Source organism: Rousettus aegyptiacus, unplaced genomic scaffold (genome assembly GCF_014176215.1).
Source record: "Rousettus aegyptiacus isolate mRouAeg1 unplaced genomic scaffold, mRouAeg1.p scaffold_m13_p_1, whole genome shotgun sequence".
NCBI classification, from domain to species: domain Eukaryota; kingdom Metazoa; phylum Chordata; class Mammalia; order Chiroptera; family Pteropodidae; genus Rousettus; species Rousettus aegyptiacus.
This window is the reverse complement of record NW_023416284.1, coordinates 13,961,441-13,983,501: the sequence shown is the minus strand read 5'-3', so window position 1 is coordinate 13,983,501 and position 22,061 is coordinate 13,961,441. Positions and strand designations below refer to the sequence as shown.

The 22,061-nt window shown below is 36.6% G+C and overlaps 1 protein-coding gene across 2 annotated transcripts in view; it reads right to left on the bottom strand.

Annotated features, from left to right (window-relative positions):
• KDM1A (lysine demethylase 1A) overlaps nucleotides 1-22,061 on the bottom strand; it is a 52,982-nt gene that overhangs the window by 4,859 nt on the left and 26,062 nt on the right. For both annotated transcript variants that reach the window (XM_016149308.2, XM_016149310.2), the window contains 11 exons: nucleotides 20,730-20,808; nucleotides 20,028-20,120; nucleotides 19,018-19,124; nucleotides 17,351-17,432; nucleotides 16,593-16,687; nucleotides 7,881-8,023; nucleotides 7,412-7,502; nucleotides 6,239-6,373; nucleotides 5,474-5,547; nucleotides 4,162-4,273; nucleotides 1,382-1,514 (listed from right to left, as the gene is read on the bottom strand). In XM_016149308.2, coding sequence (XP_016004794.1) covers nucleotides 1,382-1,514; nucleotides 4,162-4,273; nucleotides 5,474-5,547; nucleotides 6,239-6,373; nucleotides 7,412-7,502; nucleotides 7,881-8,023; nucleotides 16,593-16,687; nucleotides 17,351-17,432; nucleotides 19,018-19,124; nucleotides 20,028-20,120; nucleotides 20,730-20,808 — 1,144 coding nt within the window. The remainder of the gene's footprint in view (nucleotides 1-1,381; nucleotides 1,515-4,161; nucleotides 4,274-5,473; nucleotides 5,548-6,238; nucleotides 6,374-7,411; nucleotides 7,503-7,880; nucleotides 8,024-16,592; nucleotides 16,688-17,350; nucleotides 17,433-19,017; nucleotides 19,125-20,027; nucleotides 20,121-20,729; nucleotides 20,809-22,061) is intronic.

Sequence of the window (22,061 nt, the reverse complement as noted above, 5' to 3'; positions counted from 1 at the left end):
ATTTGTCAAAGGCCATACAGGTAATTCAAACCCTAATAGTCGGCTTCAGAGCCCTGGATCTTCACCACTGCACTATCCTACGTCCCCGGCACACTAATGATCTTCTGGACTAATAAAAGGACATGATCATTTACCAAAGTTAAGTAAATTTAGAAAATATTCAGAGTGAAATGTTTCCCAGTAGAACCAATACCTCCTCCTCCACTGTGGGTAGGTGCTCGCTCACTAAGGACCAAGAGAAGAAGGACACCAGAAGGCTGTGGTGGAGACCCTGGCTGCAGCTCAGACTGGTGGATCATGCTACTCTTGAGAATGCGCTGTGATATTTAGCTTGCCTGAGTATGAATGAGCTCCAAAGTGACCACAGAAAAGGCACTGGAAGTAGGTTAATGTTTTTTTCCCTCATTTGAGTTTTTTTCTTCAGTGAATACCTATATACCTAATTTCAAAACAAAACATATAAATAGCTCAAATAAGTATGAGAACTCAGTAGATGCCCATTTTCTAGGGCCACAGAACTAGAGAAAATGACATAAAAGCTATTCTCGCTATTCTTCACCTGCTTGTAAATAGCTATTTCAAGGCTGTAGATTTTCTTAACACCATCAGCTAGAAGCTGCTTCTGAAGGAAAAATGGAAAACTGCTGCAGTGGTTATAAAAAACATGTATTTGTGATCTCAGAGACTCGAGAAAAGGGGCCATGGAAGACAAGATTGATGGCTACATCTCTACTTGTCATGAGGGCCCTCAGAGATGGGGGTGACTAGTTACCATAAGGAGTTCAAGACTATTAATTCCAAAAGAGGGTAGATGACAGGTTATCTGTACCTCACATTAAATGTATCTGAAACTAGCAATAATGAGCACTGAGCTTACTGCCACAGGAATCACAGGGCATTTTCCATCTTTGAAGTCAACTTACTAGCAGGACTGCTGCCAGAATAAGAAAGTAGGCTAAGCCGTTAGCCAACATGGACAGGAAAAGCCAGAATGGATCCAAAGACCAAGGTGCAGATGGCGAAATATAGGGGTGGGTCCTACTGGAGCCTAGGGGCCAAAATCCTGGTATTTAAGAGTATGCTTAGCAAAATTAGATCTAAACTCACTGACTATTATTATAATACCAAACTAATTTATGCACAGATTAGAAACTAAAACTTGCCTCAATTTTCTGGCCTATACAATGACAGGACTAGAACCTCCAAAGGCTCTATAGGCTCGATCCTTCTGCAAATGCATCTTTTTTTAAAATTAGGAACCACAGTTTATAAGACACTTTCAGGAAATGTACCTAATATTTTTTCTACAGGTCAAGCTCAAAAAAAGACCAGTTCCATGTTTCAGAGTCAGAGATTTATCTCACCTAAAGCAGTGACATACCTGACGCTGTGTAGCGAACCTGCCGAACTGCTGTATTCAATTTTATGTCTAGGCCTTCTGCTAAAGCCACAGGCACGCATGAGTAGCCATTTCTCACGGTCAGGTGGCTGCCAGTAAACTCAAAGTCATCATCCTGAAGAGGAAAGGACATTTTCACATTTTCTTGATCTAAGTTATACTGAGTTTGTAAACAATAAAAACACCTCCTTGTAGATAGAAACTGTTAATATGCTAAGGCCGAAATTAAAAAAACAGTCACTCAGTATTCAGATACAGCTGCCCAAGGGAAAAGAAAAAAATGCCAAAATGTCTACAATGGCTATCTTTGGGCAGGGAGATTAAGGCAGTTTCTTTTTCCCTAGATAAAGTTTTTATCACTAAGTCCAGACTATTCACAGGGGGGTGGGAGAAGGAAGGAAGCTGATTCAGTAAATTCAGACGATTAGATCATAAAAGTTTGTTTGGCTTTTGTATGCATTACAGATTTGGTAGGATAGCAGAATCACCATCTTAATTACATTTTCTTTTAGGAGCAAAATCAGTTTTCCTTAAACTTACAAGTTTTAAAGTTGAGGAAGACTTCCAACACTAAAGTCAGTCAGAATAGATGAAGGCAATCTAGGATTATAAAGAGTGACCCAAGATTATCCATATGGTAAAAAAAAAAGTCAAAGTTCAGTCTGGAAAAATTCCCCAAATGATCTTATTTCTTTGAATTTACTGAAAAATTTTCCAGAGAGAGAAACTTTTGAAGGCTAGTTTTTCCAGCTTCATGAAATTCCAGGGGAAAACATACAATTCTTAGAAATTAGATAAAAATATGAGGCAGGAAGCAAAACTCTCACCACTTAGTGAATGACTCACCTGCTCATTTGGATCAGTTCGAATCACTCACATTCAAAATTCAGTGATTATAAATAGATATATATTGAAACTTCAAATGATAAGTCAGTGACCAGGAAGGGTCTAATTTAGTATTTACATGAAAAATCATAAAGAAACTGGGAATTCTGCAAAATTTTTACCACTATACCAAGTCCAGTCCTCTGTTAATTCAAATACTAAAGAACACCAAAGTATTATCTAAAGATTAAGTCAAAATAATCTTATTAGAAAAAAGTATAATGAAAATGAAAGTATATAAATAAAAAGATAATATTTGCTTCTATGCAGTCTTTAAGTCTGGCCAAAGTCTTAGATTTAGAGATTGGTCCATTCAGTATCTAAAAAGGCCTGTGACTTCTTACCAGTTCAAGAGTAAGTTACACTTAAACTACTTAAGAATAAAAGATGTTTAAGACCTGTACACTGAGAGCTATAAATAATGTTGAGAATAATTAATTAGATAATCCTATGGAAAAATACGAACCCTACCCTCACCTCCTCGCTATACACAAAAATTAAGTCAAAATGGATCAGACCTAACAAGAGCTAAGTCCATAAAACTTCAAGAAGGAAACAGGAAAAAATCTTTGCGACCTTGGTTTAGACAAAAAATTTTCAGGATATAAAAGTCTAAAAGACTTAATAAAATAGGACTTCGTAAAATTAAAAACTTGGCTCTTTAAAAGATACCGTTTAGAAAATGAAAAGGCAAGCTACAGACTGGTAGAAAATATCTGCAAAACATACATCCGACTAGAAAATGTACCCAGAATTTAAAGAATATAATAAACTCTGACAATTCAACAAGAGGACAACCCGATTTTTTAAATGAGAAGGTCTGAATAGACTTTATCAAAAAACTGAATATGAATGATTGGCCAGTAAGTATGTGAAAAGATGCTTCACATCACCATTATCAGGGAAATACAAATTAAAATCATAATGAAATATTACCAAACACCCATTAGAATGGCTAAAATTTTAAAAACTGGCAGGACCAAGTACTGGTGAGGCTATGGAGCAACTAGAACTTCCATACTTTGCTGGTGGGAATGCAATTTGGAATACTTTGGAAGCTTCTTATAAAGCTCTCTAAAATCTTCCTGTAAAACCCAGCAATTTCACTCTTAGATATTTATCCAAGAGAAAGACATGAACATTCATACCAGCTTTAATTATTTATAACTAAAAAATGGAAATAACCCAAATGTCCATCAGTGTACCAGTGAATGGACAATCTGTGATATATCCAAATAATGGAACACTATTAAACAATAAAAAGGAACAAACTATTGATATACGCGAGTCTCAAAAGCTTCTAAGAGAAGTCACACACAAAAGGGTATATATTACATGATTATACATTGTATAGTTAAATTTATATGTAATTCTAGAAAAAGCAAAACTGTAGTGACAGAAAGCAAATCAACAGTTGTCTAGGGCCAAGAGCAGGAGAGTTAGGGAGCAACTGTACAAGGGCCAGAGAGAACTTTTAAGGATGGTAAAATGTTCTACATCTTTGTGATCCATTTTGAGTTAATTTTTGTGTATAGTGGGAGGTGACAGCGGGTTCGTATTTTTCCACAGGGTTATCTAATTATTCTGGCGTTATCCATTTTATTTGTCTCGGCACCTTTGTTGAAAATCAGTTGACCATGTGTTAGTTTGTTTATGGTTGCTTTTTTTGTTCATTTATCTGTCTATACCATTATGGTAACAGTTCATAACTATATAAGTTGGGCAAAACCAAGTTGTTCGCTCAAAATAGGTAAGTCTTAGTGTATATAAATGATCTCTCTTAAAGCTGTTTAAAAACACATATATAAAGAAATTAAGTTTCTCCTAAGGGCCCACTCAAAGACATGTGCCAACAAATAAATGATAAAGGAATTTACCTGATCCCAGTGTTTAAGGGAGAGCGTAGAAAGAGGTGTGGCATTAGCAAATTCTAGATTTGCAAAATGCCAATCAAGTATTTGTCTGTCTCTTGACGAGAGATACACATCACTGCAAAAGGAAAACAGAGGAACACAAAGTTATTAAAGGACTACTATTATTCTCAATGGGCTGACATGGATAATCTCAGTAAACTGTGCGGGAAACTAAATCTGGGACTGTGCCTTATGTGAAGAAATCCTAAGTCAAAAAGAAGGACCTTATCTGTTTTATTAACCCCCTTATTCCTGGCGCCTAGAGCAGTGTGAACCTCACTACATTAAGCAAATTACAATCAGGCCTCAGTTGTCGAGAGGAAAAAAATAAGACTTTTTCATATTATTACCTTGCATTATAAAAGCAATTTGTTGTAAAAAATTTTTTGTTTTATATTTGAAATAAAGCATGGACTTTTTAGCAAGAACAGGTAGCATTCCTGAATATAGAGCAGAGTAGGTATGCATGAAGGCCAGATGCAACATGGAACACACATTGTCAAAAATCCAGTGGAAATAAGTGTAATACTTTCCTAGTCCCCAGAATTATGGGAATTTAAAGCAACATCATCATCTACACCATTCAGAGGAGACAATTTTCATTCACTACATTTTCATTTACATATCAGATTTTATGGAGAAAGGCTATCTTAAACAATACATTTAAGTATCTAGGACACTCTTACACATTAAAATATAAGACTAGGAGATTTAGGAACCTGACAAGCCCAGCTCATCATTGAACAACATGTGGTTAAGGGCAATAACTTCCACCCCACCATGTGCAGTCAAATACCTGTATAACATGACTCCCCCAAAACTTAATAGCCTACTGTGGATCAGAAGCCTCGCCAATAACATCATGAATTAAACACATATTTTGTATATGTAATATATACTGTATTCTTACAATAGAGCTAAGAAAAATACATATATATATACTTTATGATCTCGAGACACACCTAGCCTTTTCTTAATTTTTTGACATTTCTAGGCTATGGGGTTGTCTCCAAGTTTCTTCAAATTGTCACAAATCTCCAAAAATTTTCCAATATTTTTACTGAAAAAGATCCACGTATAAATGGACTTGAGCAGCTTGAATCTGTGTTGTTCAAGGGTAAATTGTAGTCCATATGCATAGATACCTTCCATTCATTAAACAATGTATAATCTACTCACCAAACAAAAGGCTCATGGTGCTTTATAATTTTCTCTTTAAATCTAACAGAAAGAATAGTAAAAGCTATCCCTCTGAATGTTTCTGTGTTTGTCTTACCTTGGGGGATTAGCTTCCAATTCTTGAAGTTTTTCTTCTAGTTTTCCTTGTGTTTCAGCTAATTCATCATATTCCTGATAAAATTAAGAGAACTACGTTGATCTGGGAGGTGTTAGAAACCCACCTAGTTATTTATACACTAAGTGTATGGCCTGGAGTATATCCCTGTCCAGGTCACATCTATGAGCGTCTCAGCTTAAGGCTCAGTCAGGGCTCAGGGATGGTTGTTCTTGGAGACAAGTTACAATGTGAGCCTGGAATTAAGATTAGGGGAGGGAGCATGAAAAAGAATAGCAAATGCCTCTTCCTGTGCATTTAACATGTACTTAGCATGAATAAATACTTTAGATCCCCTACAAGTGAGATAGTATTAACACTAGATGAGGGGAATAAGACATCCAAGGTCACATGACTAGGAGACACCAAGTTTCAGTTTTCGACCAGAAAGTTTGACTCCAAATGACTCTGGAGTCCATGTTCACTACCATTATTCTAAACTGTCAGTGATAAACTATGACAGAGGGCTAAAATGAAATGTAAGTAAGCTAAAGTATGAGATTGTGAAGACAAAGTAGGAATTCTGCAGAAAAAGCAGATCTCAAACCAAACCAACCAATTAAGTCCCCAAGGATCTTATGTACCAAACCTTCTTCTTTCTACTATAGGCACCTTGGCTAGTGGCTCTCTCTTTCCTAAAGTTCCTCAGATCTATACTATTTCTTAGGATTCCAAGTAAAACCAACTAGGCATGTATGTATACCACACCTTGCACAGGGCAGTCAGATCCCTGTGTTTGCTTTTCACTAAGAACTCAGCAGTGATATCTCTGGGTGGCTTGACTTCAGATGCTTCTTTGTATTGCTGATGGAGTTCTTTAATTTTCTCTTTCAAATTTACCATCTAAGAGGGAAAGATACAAATTTACCATTCCAGATACTAATGTAATTCATCTCCAAATCATGTGCTTTGGCTCCTGCCCTAAACTGCTATTATACCAAAACAGGGTTACAATGCAATGTCCTTAGAGTTCTTAAATAGCTCTTCTATGTCATGACATATTAGAACAGGAAAGAAATCCTATATGGCTCAACAAAGTGGTATCATCACTATCAGATAAGATTGGCTCTGTTTTCTAAAACAAATGAGAGAACTAGGAGTGTCCCATTAATTTCTCTCTCACACACACACATTTTAATTTTCAGGAAAAATGAACCACACAAAGCACCTTAAGGAACCATTCTGTCAGGTTCCTGATGGTACTGCACAGTACTAGGGAAAGCTTGAGACTGGGGACCCCACAGCTATCTTGCCAGTTGGCCATTCTCTAGGCACTCTCTCTATTTCATCCTTACCACAATCCATGAAGTAGTAGTGCCAGTGAGAATGAGGCAAGAGTCCAGTCACGAGATGCACCCAGATTTCACATTATAAAGCTCTCCACTCAGGAGCTGTCCCACTTCATGTTTCCCCCCTAGGCTGGTGTTAAGTTCGCAGCTGGCAGGATGAGGAGAAACAAATGGTTTCCTAGTCTGCAGCCAGGGCTCTGGAGGGTGGTGATAAAGAGCCCTCAACAGATGTACCCTTGGGGAATATCTTCATATTGGCACAAGTGAAATAATTATGGCAATGAATTATGGTCCTGGCTACTGAGGACCTACTGTCTTTATCAGTAGGAACTTGACTGGAGGACAGCTGATTTCCCTCTCCACCTAGAACTGAGCAGAGGGCACTGGGCCAGCTTTGCAACAGCCAAAGGGAACCTGACACAGGGAAGATCTATTCCCCTGGTAACAATTTACCAGTAATGACATACTGAAAACGGAAAAAATAGTGCCTTTTTCTAGTCATTATTTTCTTGAGTTCCAGCGCTTTCAAAATTTCTAAATTAAAGCCTTTTTCTACCTACTGATGTATCAAGAAATAAACACAGAATTTCACCTTATTAAGAAGTTCTTTCAATTCTTCCTGAGTTTTCACTATCTTTTTCCAATGTTCAATCTGCTCGTCTTTGACATGCTTTTCTTGTAACCTAAGAGAGACAATACACATATGCCCACATCACACATCCAGCTTTGCAGCACAAGACAGGGATCCATCAAAAACATTCAAGGGTATCGAAGCCCCCTGAAATAGCTAATATCTTGGAATAAGAAAGTTGGCTGGTGGAAAATTATTTTCTAGGCTATGTTAAATATATTTTAGTACCATAAAAGCTGTGGCTTTAAAATTGAGAGGGCCTTAAGTAACAGGTAATTGTTTTAAATGGTTTTACTTTTGGATTTAATTATTTCACATGAAAAATAAGTGACAAATTAGCTCAAGTTAAGACTCGCTGAAAAACTTAAAATATAAATAGTGAATCTCTAAATGAAATTCACTAAACAACAAGTGGTACTGAAATACTTACTGAATGACAACTTCCAGTGCCTGGCCAAGGGACACAGGCTTATTATTGAGGACATTGAAGTCCAGCTGGTGACTAAGGTAAGACGTAGCTTCCAGTAACCGGTTAAATTCTTGCTCTACCATTTCATCTTTCTCTTTAGGAACCTGAAAACCCGAAGTATAGTAGCATTAGTTCTTATAAGACTAAACGTAACTGTCCATGAAAACACAAATGCTCTATAGCTTAAAAGGTCAAAAATATGTATCTCAAAAGGGAAACCGTTGAAGACAATGATTCAAACTTTCTTTTCTATGAAGTGGTCGATTCCATTAAATGATATGAAATGTTTTTGGCACTGATATTTTCCTAGTCTTTCAGTTTTGCCCTCAGAGCTGGGACTCCACCTCTCTCGATTCATGGCCACAGGATTCACAATGCAGCTAACTGACAGTATGTGGAGCAAAAGGTGCCCTGGAGCCAACATGCACTGAGGTGAGCTGGGCTGACATGCAGATAATACACTGCTAACGTCCCAGAAAACAAAGACTATCTCAACATACCCAAGGACCTTCCAGAATAAGGGCAGGGTGGACAAAAAAACCCAAGGTACCTGCTTCCCCTCAAAGATGACAGAATTTCAGGTGGGAGTAGGAAAGAGAAATGAAATTCATGGCTATTGATAAGAACACAACAGCATCTTAATTCTTTGGCAGAGTAATAGTGTTTTATGGCACCAATTAAGTTCAGACTTGAACGTCCAAAACTCAGATCATGAGAGACTAAAGTACTAGGCCTGGCTCTCACTATTGTGGAGGACAAGAACAAGCTGCAGAGAAGAGCATCAAGCTGCAAGACCATGCTCCTAGTCCCTGCTGTGTCCCTGCCTACTGATGCCATCGGTTAGTTGAACAAATCTTTCTGCTACTGCTTTATTCAGCCCCAAAGTAAACTATCTGTAATTCTACTGCTGAATTCATGACAGCAGTGAGAGAAGGAAAAAGCATGTATAATGCAAACATCTCTTCCTACAATAAGCTAGGCATCAACTGGGAGACGGGATTCAAACTATGGAAATTCACCTTACAGTCAACCTAAAATTGTTAACAAGAAAACAAAACATTGAAGTGAGTTCTACACATTGAGGCCTAAGGGGAGTGACCTATAACAACAATCAGAGGTAATTGACTGTGGACAAGATCATCACAGGAAGATTCTACCTCTCATTTGGAACTCTTTAGTTTTTGCCTTCCCAATTAAAGGGATAATTTTGAAGTACAAGGCTCTGCCTCTTCACGGATAAGTCACACAAGTAACTCTAGGATATGAGCCATGGTGGCAGAAAGAATATGGTAAGAAGTACTGTCTGCACCAAAAAAAAAAAAAGGGAAAAGAACTGTAACTTTCCTTTGGACTTGTAAATGACACACATCATAACTGATTCAATCAAAATCACATTTTAAAGCATCAAGTTCTAAAAGTCCATACATGGGAGAGATCAGGAAATCTTTAAGAACTAGAGAATCCTCCTTCACCTAAGACATATAAATCCCTGATAATCCTTTGGTTTAGGTTGAGAAATACGGCAGAGAATCAGACTTTGGATGCTTGGTGCCATTTATATATCAGGGTGTATCTAGGACTCAGTAGATCAAACACATCTGATCTCCCGTTCAAATCCATGGCCAAAGAAAAGGGCTCTTGGTGACATACCTACTTCTCCTGTTTACACAGCTATCAGAACTAATGTAAAAGACCCTCTTGTCAGGAATTTCATTTACTTTCTCATCAGTTACTTTTCCTCACTGATGTGATAGTCATATATAGAGCAGCTCAAAGCAATGCTGAAATTTTGCTCGGTGTTAATTCCTGCAATGATGCTACAAAAGGTGGTTCTAGAAACTAAATTTGATGCTCCTTTTAAAAAAGAAACAATTATATTTTCAACATGAAATCCACATAGTTATGAGACCTTAACAGATAATAGATGCAATGTGCATGACTGCTTTTCTTAGAGTACAAAAAGGTGATATTTCTATGTGTAGTTTCTAAAATGCCTAGCAAGGGGATGCTATAGCAGCAAGAGGGACCAGATCACATACGCCTCTACAATAAGGCAGAATGTGCCAATACGCAAGTGTGCAAATGGTACAGATTAAAGCTCTTCCAGTGTCAACTGGATGGCTTGCTTCAGACAAGCTTTAATCTTTGCAGCTAGGGTGACAGTCACATAGGGAAGTTCATACTGAAAAAGGACGCAGCACTCAGGCTCAGTAACTGGGGTCCAGGGTGTGTGGTAGAGAAATATTTAAAGGGACACTGTCAAGGTTAAAGGGACCAAATATGACCTTTTGTTTCTTCCCTCTGTTTGCTGAGCAGCCCACTTGATTCATTACACTTTCCCCTTTAGTTCACCCATGCCCCCCACAAAAAACCTGACTTTTTACATGCGCTTTCAGTGACAAAAACTCAAATGGCACCAGCCCAACATATAGGCGCAACTCTACAACAACAAACCAGTGTGAATGTATGATGGAGAGGACCTTGGAAGGGAAAGATTTAAGTTTCAGGCTTTTAATGGGTTATTGTAAACAGTGAAGAAAATGATTTGAAAAATTATGAAAAAAAAATACCTTGACAGTGTCCTTTTAACCAGTGCAGCAGAGAGAGAAATAAACTGTAAATAACAGCCCAACAGCCACATCAAGTTTCGTTTTGTACGACAGCAGTAAAATCAAGGCTTTAAACACACAGCATGACAGAGGCATTCTGTTAGCTCGGAAGCTGCAACCACCAGAGAAATAAGGAACAGACTGTACAGAGACCAAAATGGGAAAGTCAAAGCATAGAAATGGGCAAAAGAAAGGCAGTTTGGGGGAGGGGTGGTGGTAAAGGGAGATGGTATCAGAAAGCGGCGAGGAATAAAGCAAAACTTAATAAAAAAGAAGAAACACAGAACAGTAACAAGAACAAAAACAAACAAACAAAACCAACCCAAGAGAGTACTGCCCTGTCTGACTGACTTCAGATGACATGACTGCATCTCCAGTACACACCACTCTACCTTGAGGCTCTACTTAGGAGACTATAAAAAAGTCGGCAGTCAGGGCCCACCCATTTTCTGCCTAAACAATTATAGGAATGTTGCCAGTGAGACCAGGGGTAGCTTTGAAACTTGAATTTTTTCCCCATTAACTTTAAAATTCCACATTGAAATTAAAGGAATATTTGGAAAATAATAAATAAAATAATTGTCCATTAGCCAATATTGCCTGGGCAAAAACCAGTGTTTTTGATATATTTAAATTCTGAATGGTTTTAAAATTAAGTTAGATATATTCTATTTGACATACCCAGACAGTGAAAAGAACTTTAGCAAATGATAACCTTTAAGAAGCCTCTGAATACCAGTTTCAGGTCATTTCTTTCCCCTTGATGAGAACCTTTTGACTCTGTTAGTTTTACAAATAATTAAGGAAAAGAGGTGAAATACTGGCAATCTCTAAACACAAGCTGCAATAATTTTAGTTTTACCTGACCATTCTATTCTAGGTTCTTAAAACTGAATCTTAAGAAAGGAACTCAGCAAATGATTATACAGGGTAATCATTATATTAGACAGCAGCTAGATTTCTATATTATAGCATAGCAAGAACATGTAACAGCAAACTAAGAAGTTTTTTTTTCTTTTTTTGAGGGGGAGGACCTCTGGTAGTATTTTTTTTTTTTTTGTAAAGAATTAAACAAACAAAAAAAACTCACTTGAAACAGATTTTGATTATGACTTTTCAAAGCCATGGATTTCCCTATGAAAGGTTCCAGATAAACAGTTCCTTCAAGACTAAGGAAATTTGGAGAGTCTCACTGCTCTAAATAGGTACAATCCTGATTGTTTGGGTCCTGTAGATTATATGGAACATTCCTGAACATGGCTGGGGGAGTGGCAGCTTGTGCACATGTCCAGCCCATGCAGAATTTAGGGAAAGCCAAGCAAGCTTCTGGACAGTGTCCCTGATCCTGGAAGAAGTCACCTCAAAGAACAACTTTCCTTAGTTCTACCTCTGGTTGCAGTCTACCATTACAAGCTCTTTAGGCCTTCAAAAACATTATCTATCTCATTTCCAGTCTGTATAAGTTCTTTAGCAGCCAAGCAGAATGGAGGTAAGTGCAGCTAGGTTCTAGGTATAGAGTTCTGAGATTTAGCCAGAAGAAATCCTCAGAAATAACAGCAAATTGAGAAAAGCTGTAATGACCAAATCTGGCCAACAGAGGCCATAGTCAATCTCCACCTCTCCCACCCCCATGCATTTCTAGAATTATGATAAAACAAAAGATTAATTCCTTTGATAAAACCTGGAAGAAGATATTTATGTCTGAAGAGTCTCTAACTCAGATTTCCAAATAGCTGAGGGAAATGAGATATAGATACTACCGCTAAAGGGAGAATAAGGCCGAGTATATGCTCTAAATAAAATTCAATGTGATTCTATAAATAAAAACTGTTGCTTCCTTACCCCTCTTTAAATTCAAAGGTAATTTTTTTAGGTAGTATATATATCTGACTTCCCTAAAGCAATGACTAGGCTATGTGGAGAAGGCATACACAATGTGTCTAAAGAATATGCTGCAGCAATTCTAGCATATAGTGAAGATGCTTAGCAAATTCTTGTTAAATGAAATAAATTACTATAGTTTGGAAAACAAAGTAAGTATTATATTTGAAAAGAAAATAACTATTCTGCAACTTCAGGAACATTAAGGCGGGCATATTTTTACACTGAGGGACTGGTAGTCAAGATTTTAAAGGGTAGAGAAAGACTACCTTAAAAATACCAAATATATGTCCACAAAGGAAGATGAAAATTGAAAAGGCTAATAAGCCTGTGTCAAAAGTATAATCTAAGCACCACTCTGTATAAATACAAGTGAAAATCTGCTATGTTATGATAGATAGTGAGTACGTCCAGTTAACGGTCTTTGTGAGAGACCTGGCACTTGTTACCTTTTACCTATTATCTTTCTTCCTCCTAACAGTAGAGCCACTCAAGAAAATCAGTACCTTGTTTCTCCAAGTAGTTACTGAGTCTTTGTAATTTCTGTCTCTGTGTGTGTCTCTCAACACTAGACCAGAGACCTTGTAATGCAGAATGCTATAGCATTACAGGAATTTGATTAAGATACCTTTTCATTACTCAAAAGAAACCAAAACAAAACTAGAATCTAAAGCCCCCGAGTTATTAGCTGGTGGTACACAGGAGATGCAGAAAACATTCGGTCATTTCCCCCATCTTCCTCCAACAAGCCATGTTTTCAGTTCTTTCACTGTGACACCCAAAATGTTCCTGAAATATGAATTACTCTATTTCCAACCTTCTCCATATCCACTTAAAGCTGATTAAAGTATAGTTTCAGAGTATAAATCCATCGTCAGTCAACCTGAGGGCAGCTGCTCTATTAGGTGTAATTGTTTTCCTAGCTAGAAGACATTTCGATTTATAGGAATATCCTCTATTAGAACCAAATAGGGAAGCCCTTGTTCTACTCATCCAGAGCCATAAAATAAGCTTGCCCTGTCAAAACCAAACACAGAAGCTTAACATTCTAGCTATCAATGTAGGACCAGAGAGAACAGAGAAGTAAACTCTTTTAGGGGTTCTTGTGATTGTGGTAAAACGATAACAAAACAAAAACCACTTGCTACTTAATTTTTTCCTATAGCAGCAAAATGGCTAAGTATGGTGACATGTCTGTGTCTTTAAGACAAAATTGCAAGTGATGTTTACAACTTGATTAACTGCTGGCCTTATACAGGATGAGAGAATTAATTTCTCCATTGTAACAATAGAGCCATCAAATCACCCTCTTTTCCACTGAGACTGTCCACAGAGAATAGAGGAACATGACCCCACTTCATTTGACACCTTACTGAAGTAAAATCAATGGCTAGGTGACTGTCTACTCTAGGTGGGCCTTCTTAAGAGTAACTGTTAAAAAAAAAAAAAAACTCTTTGAGAAAGAGACCCAGCTAATGCAGTCACGTAGGTGATTAGAGTTGTACACACTTACTCATAACCCAACCTTCCATGAAATATCAGCCAGGCATAGCAAAATAAGTATGAGAATTTGATCTGGAACCCCAGGCAATGGATCCTGGCTCCACAATTTATTGACTATAACAATCTGAGGCAACATATGTATGAGCTTTAGATTCTTCCCCTGCAAAATGAGAGAACAAAGCAACTCAAATACATACTCAGATTTCCGAACCCATGAACATATTTGTAATTATAAATTAACAGGGCTATCAGCAATTAGTACTTATTCTATAAGCCAAAGGCCAGTCTTTTGGTCCACAACTGTCTATTCCTACTCTGAGCTAGACTATTGGCAACAGCAAGATACAGAAACATTAACATGCCTTCTGAGGTTTAACTAACTTAAGGCAAGTGGAACTCAAGACTATAAAGAATTTTCCCCCAAATTTGAGAATGCTTAAAGAATCCTCCTTACGCTTGGCTACTGCACCAAACAGAAACATACCAACTTCAAAAAAAACCCCTATAAAGATCAGAGTTAAACAGCAATTACAAATTTCACTTGGAAAAATATCCCTGCATACAAAATGCTGAAAACCACATATCGGTTTAACAACTGTTTACTATATATAGTGCTACTCAAAGAACTGATTCTAGTGAGGATAAAGGAGCTTAGGCCAGAACCTAAATAACAGGCCACTCCCTTTAATGAGAAAGTTTTGCTATGGAAAAAAGTCATCATCTGAACTAACAAGTGTGGTTAATGATGTAGTTTATTTACATTCTGGGGCCAGCTGTCTATCTCAACCCATAATAACTAATATTTAGTTCATGGACTGACAGCTGGTTACAGACCACACTTAAAAAATACTGGTATACTATTAGAAACAAATATTTTTTAAATGTGTTAAAGCTCATCTAATACCAAGAAAGCAGACAATTTCTTTGGATATCTCTATAGAAAAAAAGCTTTCTTTTTACTGTTAGAAAGACTAAATGAACCTAGGTGCTCTACATTCAGGAAAGTCTAAAGAAAAAGTATCTCAGTAATCAGTGATGATCTTTGGATTCCACTCCTTCTCGAGGACTAATTAAGATACACTTTGGAGGCCTTGCTACCTAAAACACCTTTCTGATCATGTTACTTCCCTGCTCTAGACCCTCTAAAATCCCAACCTACACATCAGGCTGGCAAGCAACATCCACCACCCTAAACTTTGGCTTTCTATCATTGGACCCTCATCAGTAAGTATATTCCCATCCTCCTTCACAGTTCTTACACTTAAAACCTTTTGCCTCCAATGCCTGTCCCTCTACAACCACATGTTTAAGTTCTAAGTCACCTTCCCAAATGCTCTCCTTCCCTCTAAATCTCTCCCCACCTTTGCCCCTCTCACCTCCAGAGACTCTTTCTCACCCCCTTGGCTCTTCAGTAGCAATTTAGCCTTGTATCTAACCCTTGGCAAACCTGCCTTGACTTTGTGTTATTGAAATATGCATGAAGAACATGTTTTTCTTGGGAAATACCCTTAGATTTTAATGTCTATTACTCCTGATGCTCTTCGGTTCACAAGACATCTAGAGTCACTACCTACTTCTGTATGTTTGAAAATTTCCATAATAAAAAGTTGGGGCGAGATAATTATTAGTATACAAGTCCCACTTATTCACCTCTGTTATCTTTTACAGATCTTTGCTGAGTAGTGAAAGATTATTGAATTGTTGAGTTAACCTCTACTTCACCCTTTTACTCTCATTCCATTTTGTTCATTCTGCCACAACTCTACCTCCAAAAGCCCTGGCAGGAAATCTGGATCCAGAATGGTAGAGATGGGAACAAGGCATTCCCTGAAAGTCTGCCCTTCTCTGATATGAACCCCATAAAGCTTGAAGGTATAGGAATAGGTGTGGATGTCCCATAGGACTGATCGCACAAAATTTGAGAGTTGGGATCTTAACCACTTTCAGCAACAATAGCCAAACTGTCATATACATAGCAAATCTTCCCTTCCTCAAAACATAAAGATGATAATGTGCTTTTATCCTGAGAAATGAACACTCCCTTACTCCCGATGGGAGAGTCAGTACAACTTCTAAATACAAACTTTTGAATTTCACTCACCCCTAAAAATTAGGACTACCTTTCACAGGGTAAGCCCATCAGCTAGTTGTTAAACTACTCTCACTCTCCTAAACCAAACATCATTTCCATGCTACTGCCATACTAAGCAAAGGAAGCTCCTCTGTGCCTCTGGGTCAATAAATACCTACATAAGCATCTGGCTAAATATCACCATTTGGCTATTAGGCCATTAAAAACTTGAGCCTACAAACACAAAACTGAAGTCATAAAGAGCACATGGAGCTAAAGCACATGATGGGAGGCACAATACAAAGAAATGAAGAATTAGGTGTCAATTACACAGGTCTCTTGGAGTAGGTGGCCACAGCTTAATAAAAGATTAGCTAGCTTTCATTAAATGTCTAAAGGTAAATGCTTAAACAGACATATACATTTACATACATGCAACATAATCCTTTCCTATATAGCTCAGAGTTAAGGAACAATCAGAATAATGTCACATCATTTATGCTCTCAGTTCACATGTATATGTGTGTATATTCACCCACACAATTCCCCCAAAATCGTTTTCAACTGAACCAAAGAAATTTTGAAAAGTTCCGTTTGTCCTCCACTTACAGCTTGTCCATTGGCTTCATAAAGTGGGCATTTTTGCTTGATCTTGGCCAGTTCCATATTTACTTGTTTGCTGACCACAGCCATGGGATTTCCTCCTAGAAAAAACTCAAACGATTAAATTCAACATACCTTTTATGAAAAGAGAACAAAATTCTCAAAGCAAAAATATTTTTACTCAAAATTTAAAATACTCTAAACTTAGGGTATGTATAATACATATTTAAAAAATACCTAAAGTAAAACAAATATGTAAGGTAAGCATAAAGCAAGCAAAAAATTTCCTATAATCCCACGAAGTTAACATTTTATTACAGCTCTAACACGGATAAAATTATAGACATACACACATACAAAAGGATAACAAATATGTTTTTTAATCTTTCAATTTAGCAGTAAATTATGAAAATCATTTCATGTTAATATGCGGCAAAATTTTTAATGTAACAATTTAATCTTGTAATCTGTGTTTTACTCTCGCACATTAAAAAATGCTCCAAATGTAACATGGTCCACTTGTCTACTTTCTGAGGATAATTTGCTAAATGAAACTGGATTTGCTAGGTCCAAATGTATGTACAATTTAAATTTTACACATGTTGATATATTCTTTCAGGAAGACTATTTGTCAATTTACCTCTAACACTAAGAATAGTATCTTTAACCAATATATTTTAAAACTGTATCTATGGCTTTAAATATAATAAGCTTAAACAATTTTGGGAGTCTCAGACTTTATATTACAGCACAAAACCACTTACCAAGACCTGTTACTACCATGGCTCCAAGGTCGGCTACATAGTTTCCTTTGCGAAATGTGGCAACTCGCCCACCTACACGATCCTGTTTTTCAGAAATTAAATGGCTAAAATCATCAATTCTATTTTAACCATAAGAACCCAGCATGATAACAGCCCAGGCTACTGTCTTTTATAATGTAAAAAGAAAGGTATTGTTTAGCATTTACATGGAGTGCAACAGTAAGAACAGTACTGTGGGGACAGAGAGCAAATGAAGTCTAAGTGGAAGCCTATGTGAGGGAGACGTAGGTAAAAATGACATCTAAGAAGGACAGAACTATGATGTGAAGAAGGAAACAAACTGATAGTCAAAGATATTTTGTCATAGGTACTGTTATCTCTCTTATCGGCTGTCTCTAACACCATTAAGGTATAGGCTGAGCAAGGGTCGCCCATATAGAAAGTATCTGGTCACAAATTCTAACACTAAATGCCGTCTTTCTATCACTGAGTTCCGACTCTTTCCCCTCATTCTCAAAGTCAGCTGTGACTGATTTGACTGATGATTTCTCTGACAAATGGTCCTCTCATGAAGGCCTATGCCCAGGGGCAGAGTGTTTGCTAAGCATGAACTGTTGACAATCCCTCTTAAACAGGCCCAGGTTTACCTTTGCTGACTACAGATTTTCAAGTATGGGGAAACCTTACAAAGCTGTGGTGATATTTCGATCATGAATAAGTAATATGAGCATACTCTATAAACTACACAAAAAAGCAAAACAAAACAAAAACCTGTACACTGGATTAAAACTCTACCTGGATAAGGGTTGTAATCATTCCCTTATTACTTACTGTATTCTTAGTACACAGAATACACAATTGTTTTCTAAATTAATAATAACATTTTTAGTAAGAATGTATCAGGAATTGTTTACTTTTGACTTTCTCATGCTCTATTTGAAAAGACTATTTGAAAAAATTAACAATTTATAACAAGCAATTTGGATTGCAGTACACATTACATTTTTAAAGCTTTTATAAAATTTTAGATCATTTAGGTTACCCTGAGAAGTGTTTTTTTAAATGATGGGAGACTGGGGAGGCCTTTAAGTCACTGGAAGATAATTAAATTGCAAAGTTTACTCACGAAAATAATTTGAATAGCAGCATCCTAATGTGTTTTTTTTACCCCCACTCTGTGCCATCATCCCTTTTTTCCTTCAGTTTCCATTTCTCTCTCCAGGACTAATGAGAAGTGAACCAATATCTTGGTTTTACCAGGCCCTAAAAGATGGCTGTAGTTAAAAAGTAACTACTTTCCCTTGGCTATCAAACGGAATATATAGTTCATTCTGTTCCAACGCTGAAAATAACTGCCTCCTGCAAAGGATGTGTCCATAAAGGATCCCCATCCTCCCTCCATCAAAAAAAAAAAAAAAAAAAAAATGACCTGCAAATATCCATCAAGAGTAGATGGATCATTTACAAACTACTCACTGAGCACCTTTCAAAGCTTTACTGTAAAAAATGCTTTATCCAAAATAAATAACACTATCCAAAGTACTCTATGTATTAATGCTAATCAATTTGGTTTAGTTCAAGTTATATGATTCCTTAATTCGCAACAAATAATTTCCTTATTATATTTCTATCAAGCCAGGCTTTTAAACCTAAAATAAAATTCTTACCCTGGCTTCCAGAAGTGTGACATCCATTCCAAAACTCTGTAACTGACGAGCTGCTGCCAAGCCTGAGACGCCAGAGCCTATAATAATTACCTTTCCTGTCTTTTTAGCTAAAAACAAAAAGAACGAAAATTAGAATATTTTGTTGTAGCTTTGAGTTTGCATTGATGGTATTTTATCATCAAAACCTCTAGGTTCCAAACATGTCATGATATCTTACAAAGTAAACAATTCTAGACAGTTATTTTCAAAATATTGAAACTATCTGAATACAAACTAGGAAATATATGAAATTTATGAACTTTAATGTTGAAAATTTATAAATGAAATTCTTTATCTTAGGATTTACTTTCTCATTTTCTCAAAAGTTAAGTGCTTTAGTAACTGTGACCCTTGGTTAACTCACTATAAATAATCTGCTTCATTTATTTACTTCACAATTATACTAGGACAATTTGACCAGCCAATCCCTTTATTCTTAAAGCTATTTTCTTTCAGCTTTACTTCTATAGTCTTCAGTACCCCTTTTTGAAGAATTATTAAAGCATCAAAACTAAATGTATTTTAATAATAAATAAATGTATTAATTCTCAAAATATTCCTATCTCCTGGATTCTCGGATTCTGCAGATACCATGAAAAGGATAAATAATATTTAAAAAATAAAAATGCAACCATTAGCAGTACAAAGAACTGGCCGATGAGAGAAAAATCTCAAACCTCCAGCTTTTATAACAAACTTTCATTTTTGACATATTTAATATTTTTAATTGATTCTTCTTAAACTGGAAACCTAGTACCTTTTACTAAGTATCTATCAAACCAGAAATTATACGAAATGAGAATTTACAAAGAGATTTTATTTTTACTTTGACTTGTAAAATAAACTTTGGAATATTCTGACTCCAAATATAGGCTTAGAAATCAAAATAAAATGCTAAAAGCCTCCTGGAAATAATATAGAGTCCTAGAACTAAAACATAAAATCATGAAATGCATTGGCCAGGTCCTTACTTGGGAGGGGTTTTATCCTCTTATAGATTCCGAAGTTGATAAGACCATGACGCTCTAAATAACTGTGAACTCGGTGGACAAGTACAGTGTCACCTACAGAATAAATGAATTTTAAAACACGTTTATATTTTTAGCAGTTAAAATAAAAAACTCTAACTCTTCTTCTTCTCCATAATCATGTCATTCTATACATCTTTTCCATAAGCCTTTAGAAAAGTGATTCATAGAACAATTAGTCTGTGAGGTAGTAAAAAAATACATGCAATTTTTAAGAATGACATTACGCTGTAGATGAAATGAAAGATAAAACCAATTCTTTTTAATGTAGTATTTATACTCATTTACTTTGGCAAAAACTTCACCAGATTTTGTTGCTGGCAAAGGAGATATGAGAAAGCCAGAGAGCCAGCCAACTGAATATCAACAAAGTACTCCACGGATTAAAGTTGGAACATAGGTCTGGGGAAACTATAAGCCATCTCTTGAACTCACTCATCTGTCAATCCAACTTAAAAACCAGGAAAACAATTACAAACATACAAAATAGCTTTTCTACAAGGCTCATTTTTGCACAGCACAAGGTAAAATAAGATGAAAATATGAACGAAAAAAGTAATGAGTTTTATCAAGAAACCATGAGCCTCCTGGAAGAAAATATTTATTTTCACAATCCAACACTAGTCCTACTGAAACATTACTTACTGTTATAAGGTGCTTCTAATTGTTGGAGAGTAGCCTCAAATGTCAGCTGAATCTTTGGATTATCCAACCACAACTGCAACTGTATTTAAACAACAGAAATTGTATTATATTCAATTAGAAACAGACTATTTAACCACTTTAATATATTTTAACTTTAAGTCCCCAAATATGGGTTATTCCTTTCTTTGAAACAATGAAGAAGAAACTGATGAAACACAAAACCAGGTCAAATGAGTGAATTATTGAGGAAGCTGAGAGATATTTAACCTAAAAAGAAAAATACCTAGTAATCTGTCAAGATCATACATTTGGTAAGAAGCAACGAGAATTTAAACCTGGGTTACATGATTTGAAAGATACCGATTAGATAAAATCCACAAAATCAGATGATCGATTAGATATACAGACGTGGGGGGAAAAGAGGTGCCAACCATCACTCCTCAGTTTTCAGCTTGCACAACTAAATGAGTTAGTATACCACTGACAGAATGAGGATCACTGAAAGAAGAGATAACGAATCTAGTTTTTAGACGATCGAGGAGATATAAGGCTGACATCTAGGTATATAGCTGGGGTCCAGAGGAGAGTCAGGGTCTACAGCCATTTGCTTATGGGTGACAACTAAAGCCAAATGTGTAGAAGAGGGCTTCTGGGGGGAAAAAACACAGGAGAGAGGAGAGGACCAGAGAGCCTTGAGGAACTCCAGCCAGCTCACATAATGACCTGCTGTTCCAAGGATAAGCCTACAAAGTAGTGAGAGCAGAAAACAGCCATGGGAGCAGGAGAAACACCAGAACACTATGTTATGTTAAGGGAGCAGTGTGTTCAAGAAAAAGGAGAGGTCGATTATTTCAAATACTGCTGGAAAAGAAGTAAGGTGAGGAGTGAAAAATATTATGGTACAATCAATGGCCTCTAATATGATTTCTCTTCAAATCGAATATATATCTGCAGAACTACATACCACCACATTTGAGTCTTAGCTGAATTAAAAGACTGTTCTTTAGACAAGTTTCAACAAAAAAGGAATTTGGTAATGTCAAAATAAAAGATGTAACCAAATTCATATTCATCTCTACTTTTCTCTGTGGCCACTATCAAGGGAAAATGAAATTCCTCAAGTACACACTGGGCCTACGCTCCTTACACCTAAAAGTAAGCCCTCCTTCTCCTTCCACCCTATAAAATAAAGCTCGGGTCATAGGGTTCTATCTACTTTAACAATCCTAAAGTTGCACTTTTAAAATCTGGAAGCAAATCAAGACAAGATAACTGATAGAATCTTATAGGAGACAACAATTTATGTTCTGTTTTAGAGCCAGAGATCAAAAC